Source organism: Cibotium barometz, chromosome 44 (assembly GCF_041138505.1).
Source record: "Cibotium barometz isolate CiBa-2024 chromosome 44, ASM4113850v1, whole genome shotgun sequence".
In the NCBI taxonomy this organism is placed as follows: Eukaryota; Viridiplantae; Streptophyta; class Polypodiopsida; order Cyatheales; family Cibotiaceae; genus Cibotium; species Cibotium barometz.
In genome coordinates, this window is record NC_141089.1 from 46272409 (window position 1) to 46285015 (window position 12607).

The 12607-nt window shown below is 47.9% G+C and overlaps 1 protein-coding gene across 1 annotated transcript in view; it reads left to right on the top strand.

Annotated features, from left to right (window-relative positions):
- The window catches only part of LOC147613358 (caffeoylshikimate esterase-like), a 61552-nt gene that overhangs the window by 44824 nt on the left and 4121 nt on the right, over window positions 1-12607 (top strand). The window contains exons 5-7 of the mRNA XM_086782670.1: window positions 1857-1987; window positions 2139-2276; window positions 2402-2500. Of these exons, the coding sequence (XP_086638796.1) occupies window positions 1857-1987; window positions 2139-2276; window positions 2402-2500 (368 nt within the window). The remainder of the gene's footprint in view (window positions 1-1856; window positions 1988-2138; window positions 2277-2401; window positions 2501-12607) is intronic.

Sequence of the window (12607 nt, forward strand, 5' to 3'; positions counted from 1 at the left end):
GCACTTGAGAGAGTAGTGTGGGTTGCAAGTCTACATCGACAACCACTTGTTTACAATACTGTATTCATATGCATTGGTATGGAAATCTGGTCAGAAATGCCCATGACACTATGTACTTGATTCTCCCAAGATTAATATACTTTATTTGAGGGAGGGGTCGGCTGTTCCGGCTCATTGTGTGTCTCTTGTCAATTCAACAATTTACTTCTTGTATTTGAGCAAGTGTCCATCAAATCTTAGTGTATTTAAGTGTATTGATTAGCATTGTGTTCAACCAAGTTACATACTGCGAGAGAGGTATGCATGAACACAAAAAGCAGCACCTCTAGGCTGGAGGTCACCATCTCCCTTCCCTGGCCTCTGTGGGTTGATCCACCAAGCTTCATCCTGGCCAAAGGCCATAGATGAGTAAGAATGTCGGTGATCCGGAGATCTTGTAGATGATGCGATAGCTCAACTGCCTGATCCTGTATGGTAGCGGCCATCGACTCTGGATCCCACCCTGTCTCGGGGGCTATGCTAAAGGGAAAGGAGAAGATCATCGCGCCATCTGGAGTGGTGGAAGACCACACATATCCGAATAGGGGCTACGGTCTCCTCGAACCTGTCTTCCCCTTCCGTCGGAAGACACCGGAAGAAACTATAATCCACAGGCTACCCCAAGATCCTGGGAGGCCCGCCTAGAGACTCAGGTGGGAGAGCCCTCATTGGTGAGGCCACAATGGTCATCTCCACCAGCTCTGAGAAACGATGAATCAGGCGGCGAACGGTACTCGCCGGCTGTCTCCTCTCCGGGTTAGGAATTGCAGGGGCCCGATGGGAATGCTCTAGAGAGGTGGGGGGGCGGGGGGGGGGGAGGATGGTAGGCACGGAGGAAGAGGAGGCGGCAAATGGAGCGATTGCGGGAAGAGTCGGAGGTGAGGGTTGGTGCAATGCTAGACCACAGTAACCAGCCAAACAAAAGTATTTTCTTTAGTGATATGAGAATGAAAATACAATGGCTGAACGCCACTTTTTGCCTCATAGTTCTCTTTGTGTGTGATCAAATTGGGGACATGAGCAACTTTGTTTGACATTCATCCTTCAATTCCATAGTTACATTGGTTGAAATTTGATGACGATTGTTGGTGCCCTTCTTTGTTGCTCCTCTAGTTGATATGGGCTACTATAGGGTGTTTGTGGGCTTGCATTTTCTACTTTTGGGGCCTTCTCTTGGGGGTGAAGTGGAAGATGCTGAGGAATGATAAAAAGCACTCTCCATCTAACATAAGTTAGCCAGCCCTTGGCAAGGTATGAAAGGTGTGATTAAAGTCACTGAACATGTTCGTGCTGGTCTGATAAGGCGCTTAACCTATCCAGGCTGGTCTGCACCTGCTTATGCTGCCAAAAAATGAGCCCCAAACCTGTCCATATCTATTCCATGCTCATTTGCCACTGATTTTTCCCTAACGCAAGCATCTGGCATTTCCATCAGTGACCAGCAGTGCTCTTTGGTTCCCAACTTGACCATTCTCGTAGGCGATGTGCCTTCAGGTGGCCATAATCCCTGGTTGGCGTGTACCTACATCTACCCAATGTGTAAAAATCCTAAATTACACTCAGAGTTACTCATTGAATGCGTCCCCTTTGTGAAGGCTCGGAAAAGTCTGTTAAACCTTGATTGCCTTTTTCTACCATGTACACGTCCTTTGGTTGTCTTGACACTTGCATCTGAGGATTGATGCATGTGACAGATGGCCTGATCAAAGTGCCTTGCTTTCTTAAAGATGATTATACGAGTAACTCTATATATTCAATGGTAGTGTTGAGTTCAATTTGTTTTCTGCTCATAGTACTCGTCATAATGAATTTGGCAGGACGACCAGAGTTTGAGAAGCTTCCTTGCTTTCTTTTTGGAGAATCGATGGGAGGAGCAGTATCTTTGAAGGCTCACTTGAAGCGACCCGAGGCTTGGAATGGTGCAGTTCTTGTAGCTCCAATGTGCAAAGTATAGCTTTCAGCCCCTCCTGTTTGCCTATTTAGTTTTGATACCAGCATGGACCTGTCCGTAATAAGAAATTAATCGTATAAAAGCTCATATAGGTATCTCATGACCGCCTGAATCATGCGTTTGTCTTGGTCAATCCTACTTGTGGCAGATTGCTGCAGACATGTATCCACCGTGGCCACTGCTGCAGATTTTGATAGTCCTTGCCAACTTGTTCCCAAGGGCAAAGCTGGTACCGGAAAAGAACCTGGCAGACATGGCATTTAGGGATATCGAAAAGAGGCAACAGGTTCAAGTTTTTGATAGAAAAGAAAGCACTGTGTTATTCTGACTGTCCTAGTACTGTCATGTAGCAAGCTACCATCTTTCTCTTTGCGAAATCCCAACTTTTCTTGTGGGTGTATTGTTCTCCAGACAGCTTATAACGTGATAGCCTACAAAGATCGGCCACGCTTGAAAACTGCTGTAGAGCTGCTGAAAGCTACCGAAGAGATCTCAAGCCGATTAAATGAGGTGAGTTTTCAGTCAGACTTGGGAGTTCAAATTAGGAAAGTTATCTCTACATTACCTTCACAGAATTGGTGTAAACCTTCTTTCTGTAAGGTACTTAAACTTTTCTCATGTTAACTTGCTTATGACCACAAATTGGTGGAAGTATGTGTTTGACCCAAGAGGATGCGCTCTCTTCCATGTCATGTTGCTGTAGTTGTTGGGCTTCGGCTTTGTGTAACTACACCAGCTAGGTTTCCGCAGGTACAGTAGGGTTTCCAGCAGGTGTGCTTGCAGGTACAGTAAGGTTTCAGCAGGTACTGCATATAGTAGAGTTTCCAGCAGGTGGAGGAAAAGAAAGGATGCGCCAGCCTCTAATGTATGTGTGAGAAAGAGAGAAGCAATTGTGGAAGAGGACCACGTGGGGGTTTAAATGGCCTAGGGAGGTTCCCACGGCTTGGGCTGGCCACACTTTGTCCCTTGGGCCCAGGCACTGGCCAATGGGCGGTGTCTGGCTTTAATAAAGTGTGAACAGTAAAGGTTATAAAACCTTTACAAGAGTAAACAAAGGTTAAAGTGAATACTTACCACCTGTTCACATGCCTCAAAATATAGGGCACTGGTCGTCCCTTGCCCATGAATTGGACACGTCATAGCAGGTAGTAACATGAAAACAAGTCATGTGAAATTAGTTTCAAGCAAGGAGAGATGCATGCATGTGCATTATGCAATGGATATAACTCCCGTTCTTGGAACCTGTAAATAAGAGGTCTTCCCGAGCATGGAACTAGCTCACTGGGAAGCCTCAACTAGGATCCTTGATAGTGGGTTCCACGTCTTGGCCACACTACGGGTGACACATGGCCTGGCCTTCCGTAGGTGACACAAGTCTTGGCCTCAGTACGGGCGACATGAAGCTCTCTAGCCTCGCATACAGGGGAAGACCACTTGGCTGGCCAAATGGTGACACACCCCCACCCCACCTGGGGTTCTAGAATCTAAACAGTTGAACTCAACTGAAAAGTACCCAAATTTGCCTTTGAAGTAGTCTTCATCAACCCATTTTGTGTTGACAATTAGTTCTTGAACTTCACAAGATATCGTGTGGAAAGCTTACCAGCAGATAGCTTTCTCTCCTTGTGGAACAGAATCTGCTCAGGTTGAAGATTTCCTCTAGCTCATCAACCTCTAGCAGCTCTTCTGTGATAGGCTCTTCTGGCTCTGGCCCCACATACTTGTTAGACATCATCCCCTTCTTGCTGGCTTCCTATTTGGTGTCCTATTTTAGCCTCTAGGGTGACCATGTTAGCTAGAGGGGTTGGTCACCCCTCACATATATTTTTCCACATTGTTCCCCATTTTATGGAGTCTTGGGTATTTTCCCAGTCGTGGAGGTTTTTTATCATCAGTCGGCTGCCTACTCATGGGCATATATATAGCTGGCTTGCCTCCTTCATTTCTCACTGCTTGCCTAGTTGCAATCCCTCACATACGAGGTTCTCCCCTCTTGCTCGGGACATGTATTCCTTTTGGTGATGATATTGAGAACAGGTTCTCACCTGTGTTTCCTCTCCATCTCTCTCTCTCACTCTCTCCTGTGTTTCCACTTTCCCTTCTTCCGCTGTACATTCTATCATGGTATTAGAGCGTCGGTGATTTTCAGCGTTGGATGCTCCCTCCTCTACCACTTCAAATCTGAGTTTTTCTACCCATGGACAGATCTGCGTTTTTTCACCAAGTGAAGCTTGCGTTTCAGATATTCAAGGGCTGATTCATCCCTCTTTCAGTGGCCTGCAGTTTCGGGCGTTTTTCTGGACAGCATACCTGCCCTTTCTTGGCGGCACCCTCTAGGGGTTCTCAGGCGTTTTTTTTTCAGGTCTGGACAGCAACATAGCTGTCCCAAACAGGCTGCGTTTTTGGCGTGTTTGGGCTTGCTTTCTTAGCCCTGATCTTGGAGCTCTCTGGGCTCCCTCTTGCCTGTCCCTTCTGGTTATCTTGTGCCATCCCTCCCCCCCCTGATTGTTCTCTGCAGCAGTTCTTGATCTGAGGCTTCAGCGTTTCCATATTCAGCCCATTCTACAGCCCCTTATACCTATGCGTTTTCAGATTTGCAGCCATGGTTGCTGCGTTTTTTCTGAACCGATCTTGCTGGTAGCTCTACCTTCAAGTGGGCTTCATCTATTGGACTCCAAGGTACCTTCTCTTCAGCGTTTTTCCTCATAGGAGTTGTGGACACTGGTTGGCCTGAATTTTCAGGTTTGTAGCTCTTGTTTGGCTGTGTTTTCTTCTCCAGTGGACACAGATCACTTGCAGAGGGGGTTTCTTGTTTGGATTGTGGCTTTGGAGGCAGTTTGGTACCTGAGGAGGATTTTGAATTTCAGATTTCAGTCAGTGTTTTGTTGATTTTGGAGCATCTATACCTGTGTTTTGTTCCTGGCCTACACGGTTTCCCGGTTTCTACATGTTCCTTGCCTTTTGTTGGCAGTGGAGTGCTATTTTTGCTAGATAGCAGTGTTTTGGTTGCGTTTTGCTTCCCACAAGAGTTTTCTACATTCAGAGGCGGCCTATCTCCAGCTACTTCACTCGAGGATCAGTTTCGGGAGCTATGTTGTATCTGTGGAGACTTTTTTCTTACAGGAATTTACAGTTATTTGGAGAGAGCAGTGATCTTTTCAGAGATCCTGAGCAGAGTTTATTTTGTCCGAGCTTGTGTTCTTTGCAGTATTTGCAGAACAGCCAGGCCTTTCACACCACCTGGCGCAGCGGCCCTTCTACACCTTACACACGGGATCCCCCCGTTGGCATTACAGGCCACCTGTTTGGCTATCCCCCCCCCCCCCCCCCCCCTATTGTATGATTTATCCCCTCAGTCCGTTGTACTGATGCTTGTATTTTGCAGCACCTAGGGAGAGTCTCTCGGGCTGCCTTGCTGTATTCACTGCTGTGCTTCTCTTATGAGCAGGAGAGATCTTTTGTAGCCCTACGGGCGTTTTTATATAACTAATGAAAGGATCTTTTCTCGGAAAAAAAAAAATGCTGGGCAGAACTGTGCATAAGCTTTAGGCGACTTGGAAGCTATCTTCTAGAGAAATACACTGGCCCGAGACTGAGGGAAGGTTTGCTGAATACTCCTGAAGAGACTGAGCTTCTTTGCCTTGGGCTGAGAGCACAAGTAGGGCTGTAAGTATACACAAGCAAGAGCCTAATCATACATGCTTGAATTCTGATGATAAACTCTGATTTATGACTGATGATTTATGGACTGAACTGGTCGTGTCCTTTTATATGGCCACATGAAGCCAGTCGGCTGCTTCTTATGCTGGTCGGCTGGCAAAAAATGCTCACGACTGACATTAAATGTCAGTTGGCTGTAGCAACTGAAACACGACTAGCAATCAATGCTTAGTTGGCTGAGATCTGCTGTCGGTTTGCTGCATCTTCTAGCCAACTGCCACCTAAGCTGGCTGATTGGGCCCCAAGACCTCCAAGGGTCTGGGCAATTTCTCCACAGCCTCCCAAGGGCTGGTCGGCTGAGCCTACATGCATGGCTAGGGGATTGTCTACCCCTTGCAAGGTTAGCCCACACTTTGGGGGACTGCCTTGGGGCTGTACTTAGGGCTGGGCCCATCTACATGCTTTTTGTTTTTTCCGGGAAAAAGGTCCTTCAATTAGTTTAAGAAAAACAGCCGCTAAGGGCTAAGTACAACCACGACGGGCTAAATAAAGCCTCATGGTTCACCTCATATAAGGGCGGGAGACAAATGATCAAAGGGAAAGAGATGCTTCTCCTCGGTTGGCCGCTCTGTGAGGAGAAGGCTATCTCATACAGGGGGAGGGGGGGGGGAAACTGTCAGAATACGCAGCGGAGATGTTGACCAGATCTGGGAACACGTGCAAAACGCAGTGCAGAAAATCACAGCACAAGAGAGAGAGAGAGAGATAGAGGCGTGTAACTCTGCTCTATATACACAAGAAGATCCCGAGAATGATACAAAATGGAATGGGGGCCATGGGGCCATTTTATATGGCCCCAAATACCCAGTCGGCCTGTGCTAAAGGCAGCCGACTGGCCCTGAACCTCCACGACCAGCAAATACACTTAGTCGGCCAGGTGTCCTGAGTCGGCCTGAACAGATATGAGGTCAGGTTCTTGAATGTACAGTCGGCCAGCACAAAGGCCCTCCTACCAACACAGGGAAGCCACCCAAGCCATAGAAAAAATAGGGAAAATGGGGGAAAAATACGGAGAGTGGGGAAAAATGAGAAAACACCTCATAAGGGCGGCCCTCCCACAACAAAGGCCCTGGTGTATAAAAATAGACAGGAGATGACTTCTAACACCCCCTCTCAGCTCCTGGCTGTGTAACACAGGGAGCTGGGGTGCCGGTTGAGCAAATCCTGAGATAGCGACTTCGTGAAGAGGTCCATTGTACTGTCCTCTGTCGAACAGAACTCTAGCAAGATGTCATCAGCAACGATCTGTTCACGAACACAGTGCCTCTGGATGACCATGGGTTCCTCCAATGGAAGCCCAAACTTGCAATGCAACCTCTGCATCCTCACCACCTCACAAGCAGCATCACAAGCATCCCGGTACTCTGCCTTTGTCCTCGACAAGGCAAAAGATGACTGCCTCTTACTGCTACGTAAAACTGCTCCTGGGCCTGAAGTAGATCTCCTCGTGTCTGGATCTCCTCCCCAAACCGAGTCACTCCAACCTTGGAGTCGGACTCCATCAATCAGTCCCCCTCCTATGTACAAGAGTCCATGATCCTTTGCATGCCGCAGAAACCACAGGAAACACAATCCTGTCTCCCAAAGAGTCATTTGCAACCATGAGCTCAACTGCCTCATCAAGCTCCTCCCGTCCAAACTGGTGTCCATCAACCAGATCAATGAACCATTCTGCTTCTGAGTCAAAAAAGCATCACACTGCTCACAAGGATCAACACCTGTTATGGTGCAAAACCAAGTCCCGGAAACCTGATGAAGACCACGCAAGGCCTTCCGAAACCTGTCAATCACCCCCTCTAAATCCGGAACCACAAAGCCTGGGGTATGCACCTCCTTCTGCAAGTAATCATCAACTGCCACCTGCCTGGCTTTCCGAAAGGTCCCCGTGGAAAGAACATCCTCATCTACAGGAGGTTCTTTGTCCCAAATACTACGAGACATCAGTGCATAAGTGACCTGTTCAATTTCCTCTGACTGACGAATACAAGAACTACTTAAATGTACTGGAGAGTTCCTGCCAACTGCTGCCATCCACTGGCAAGCTATCCACTATCTGGTCTCGGAAAGCCTGTACCTGCATCATATCCACACTTAAGTGGCCATTACCAGACTGACACTCATCACAAACCTGAGGACCTAGGAGAGAGAGTGCTGAAAGCTTGTAAACTCCATTCTCCACTCCGCCTTCCCAAACCACCTGGCCTGTTGCTTTGTGCCAGAGAGCAACAAAATGCTTATCAAACTCCACCCGTATGCCAGTCTTGCAAACCTGATGCACTGACAACAAATGAAAACCAAGTGACGGAACATACAACACCTGGGAGGAATGCTTCCCCCCTCTGCCATCGGGAACTATCTCCAACCTGCCCTCACTGTGAACTGGGATAGTGGATGTATCCCCAGTAAGAATGTGACTAGAATACCTGCAGAGATCCTGTAAATCTGAACGGGAAGGAGTCATGTGCCTGGAAGCACCACTGTCTAGAATCCACTCCTGAGTATCCGTCGCGAAGAATCCTCCAATCTCCTCCTTGCCTGAAGAAAATGAAATATCGGTGTCCATCACCTCCAGGTGCACAAAAGCCGGAGTTTTCATGATTGCTGCTGAGGAATCTTTATCCTTCTCGGTCTTCCGCTTGGGACACTGCCTCCAATAGTTGCCTTTCTCGCCACAATCGTTATAGGTCCTCTCTGCCTTTAGTTTCTCACGGTCAGTAAACGGACTTCTTCTCAGAAGACTTCTCCGACGAAGCCTTCCCTTTGCCCGTGTTACGGCCTTTCGACCGTTGGCCAGTTAAGGCCTCCGAACCTCCACCCTGAGGAGGGTTCGTGAATCGTTCCTTCTGGTCCAAGACCATGGGCACAAGCTCCTTCCACGTGATGGTGCTGAGCTTGCCACTGGTAATCAAAGACGAGTAAAATGCTGAGTACTGAGAGGGCAGGTGTGACAACAACGTTATGGCCATGTCCTCTGACGATATCTCCTTCCCAGCCTGAAGAACTTCCTGCTGAAGAGCCTGCAGCTTGTTAATATGCTCCCGCATCGTCGACAACTTTGCAGGGCTCATAACCCGCATCTGTACTTCCAAGGAAATCCTCTTCATGGGCGATACCCTGTTGTAAAGAGAGGCCAAATGCTGCCATATACCTCTGGCCAGCATCATATGCTTTACATGATTGATTACCTGCGGTGTGCAGTTGAGAAAGATAAACGAACAGACCCTGGCGTTGACACGATCCCACATCTGTGTCTGAGCCTCCCGGTCCTTTCGGATCGACGGTAACTCCCCTTCCTCTACTTCCGGCCGTGGAACCCCAACAACGATGAAATCAGCGAGGTCGTAAGACTCCAGAACAGATTCCATCATAACCTTCCATATGCCGTAGTTGCTCCCGTCCAACTGACGGTCCACCGGGAACGTGGGGAGTGTCGGGATCTTCACATGCCTCTCGGCCATCTCAAACAGATCTGCCATTGCGGGGATGTACACTGAAAAGGGTGGGTGGGTGGGAACAAAGAAGAACTAACACTTGCAAGTGGCTGTCCAGCAAATCAGCCCACCGTCCTCTTGCTTCTCCTCTTCCCGAACAGTCCCATACGGTCCACCAATTAGCAACACAACAGTCCTCCTCTTGCTCACACAAATCCCAAGAACTATCTAGAGCCTAGGCTCTGATACCATGTCAGAATACGCAGCGGAGATGTTGACCAGATCTGGGAACACACGAGCAAAACGCAGTGTAGAAAATCACAGCACAAGAGAGAGAGATAGAGGCGTGTAACTCTGCTCTATATACACAAGAAGATCCCGAGAATGATACAAAATGGAATGGGGGCCATGGGGCCATTTTATATGGCACCAAATACCTAGTCGGCCTGTGCTAAAGGTAGCCGACTGGCCCTGAACCTCCACGACCAGCAAATACACTTAGTCGGCCAGCTGTCCTGAGTCGGCCTGAACAGATATGAGGTCGGGTTCTTGAAGGTACAATAGGCCAGCACAAAGGCCCTCCTGCCAACACAAGGAAGCCACCCAAGCCATAGAAAAAATAGGGAAAAATACATTGAGTGGGGAAAAATGAGAAAACACCTCATAAGGGCGGGCACACCCACAACAAAGGCCCTGGTGTATAAAAATAGACAGGAGATGACTTCTAACAGAAACGACCAAGAACCTCCCTGCAACTTCTCCCAATGACCACGGAGGGTGTGAATGATATCGACCCATATGCTCCTGATGGTCTCAGCCGGCGGAGTGTGGGTACCCTCGATGGCCTTGCTACATCTAGCATGCCAAATGTGCTAGGTTGCTATGCTACTGTAAATCTCCATTGCTGGCATGAGATTGGTCGCCAGACACGTGCCGGTGGGGCTGTGACTGGTACTACTGCAATAGGATGGTGGGAGACCTGAAGGGCTAGTCCTCCCCCATCCTCCTTGTAAGTCCTGACCACTCTAGCCTCGGTGGCCCAAACCAAGCGACAGTATCCCAAGTGATGATCCGGGTTTATGCCCTGTCCATAGCAAAGATGCAGAGAATCCGTTGCCAAATCTGCTATGCCTTCGGGCAATCCCAAAGGCAATGTCGCTGAGACTCCTGGGGGTGGCTGTACCTCAGGCAAGCTGCTGACCGACCTCCGACTGCCAGCTAAGTACCAACCGCCAGACTCCTGTGTGCCTTCAACCAAAGGAAGAGAGTGATCTTCCTCGATTGAAAGCTGTCCCAAAGCCTCTTCCAGAAATCTGAAAGGAAGCGCTGTGATAGGCCCTGAGACTTCCACTGTGTTGCTGCTGCCGGTGTGCCATCTATCTCTAGCATTTGGGTCCTGTGGTCGAGCCGCGCTGTATATGCAAAGAAAGGGGCATCAAGACTCTCCACCCGATCTGTGGGATCATGCCAAGTCCCCTCACCAGGGGTCCCCATCTTCATGCTATGCAACTATATGCTCCTAATGCATCTATTGATATGGCTGACATCTACATGCTCGTGAATGATGAACACTTGCTGAATTCTCCATAGTGGGTTAAGAGGACTGACTTGACACTCTAAGGCTGGGAGACTGAGTCACGTAGCTCGTGCCTGACATGTCTCGGATTGGGCTCACAAAGGGGTCACAGCATACGATAAATAAATCCTAAAAGGTAATACTTCTATAGAGGATTCGTGCACTATTGATGAGCCAGTTTTGTCACTGTGTACTACAGTGCATGGGTGCACGTGACATTCCCTCCTGCTTAGCTTGGCGGCAGGTTCATAGCTTCGAGGTAGTCCGCCAATAACTGGGGATACTTGAGGAAGAATTTTTCATCTAGCCAAATGGCTTCATGGGTCCCTCGATCTTTGAACTTTGCATAAAATTGGCGAAGATGTCGTCCAAAACCATGCTTCCAACAATGTAGAAGGATCTGCTCAGGCTCTATCACCTCTACTTTATCAACCATTTGTGGCTGCTGCTCTTCTGGAACATTCCACAATGAAGGTCCAATATAAGGCTTTAACCAAGAGAAGTGGAAGACGTTGTGCATCGTCCAACTGTTTGGCAATCTGAGTTGCATGGCGAGAAAGCCAACTGATTGTAAATCTTGGTTTGGCTATCGGTCTGGGGATGGAATGCACTGGACAATTGCAATTTGGTACCAAAGTTGTCGAACAGAGCTTGCTAGAAGTGGGATGTAAACTTTGGGTCCTGATCTGAAGTAATGGGCCATGGCAAACCACAAACCGGATACCAATGTCGGCGAAAGAGTCGGGCTATATCTTCTGTTGTGGCCATCTGTTTGCATGGTATAAGCATACAAAATTTACTGAATCTGTCAACTATCGTCATACACTGAGTATTCCGAGATCTAATAGATGCGGGAAGGGGTCCAACAAAATACATTGAAATGTTGTGAAACGGATCCTTAGGAACGAGGAAAGAGAGAAGCAACCTTGCATGTTTGGTATGAGGTACTTTCACTTTTTGACATATGGAACACTGAGAAACATAGTTGTACACATCCCTGTGCATCTTCGGCCAATAAAATGATCTTTCTAACTTCTCCAAGGTATTGTTGATCCCGCGATGACCACCAACAAGTGAATCATGGGCATCATGGAGGAGCGCTGGTCTCTTCTCCCTGAGAACACATAGTCGACCCTCGTAGAAGAGCTAATGTCCTGAATGGTGTAATGACCCGGTTCTGAATAAAGGACCATACTGTAAGGAGTTCCAAATTCTGGACAATCTATATACTGTGTCTTCATACTGTCTAAATCGTTTCCTTGTGTCTCCAGCACAATGGACTCCTGTACTGTCTGAAGACTGCCTTTGCGACTCAGAGCATCTGCTACGGTGTTGTTCTTACCCGGTCCAATACTCAATCATTCCTCCAAATTGTTGGAACAACTGATTCCACCGGTGCTATCTATCACTCCACTAGGCACTTGGCATAGTTTGTAACCACTTCAGGGCCTGGTGGTCTGTCTTCACAGTAAATTCCCTTCCATAAAGAAAAGGTTTCCACTGCTTCAAGGCTGTGATAACCCCTAGCAACTCTGTCATATACATTTTTTTTATTTTATTTTTTGCATCATTCAACTTTATGTTGTAATACGCCACTAGTCTGCCTTCTTGTTGCAAAACTGCTCCTATGGCGAGATTATTGGCATCGGTGATTACCTCAAAAGGGTCATCCCATGATGTGAGTTTAAGAACTTGAGCTTTAGAAGATGCCTTTTCCAAAGCAAAGAAAGCCTCTAAAGCCTTACCTGTGGCTGAAACTTTCTTGTCTTCTAGTCTTCACGCCCTTTAGAAAATCTGTCAATGGTGTTGCAAGGTTAGAAAACCGATCCATATGCGAGCTATATGCTTGGCACAAGCCCACGAAGGAATGTATCTCTTGGATTGTCTTTG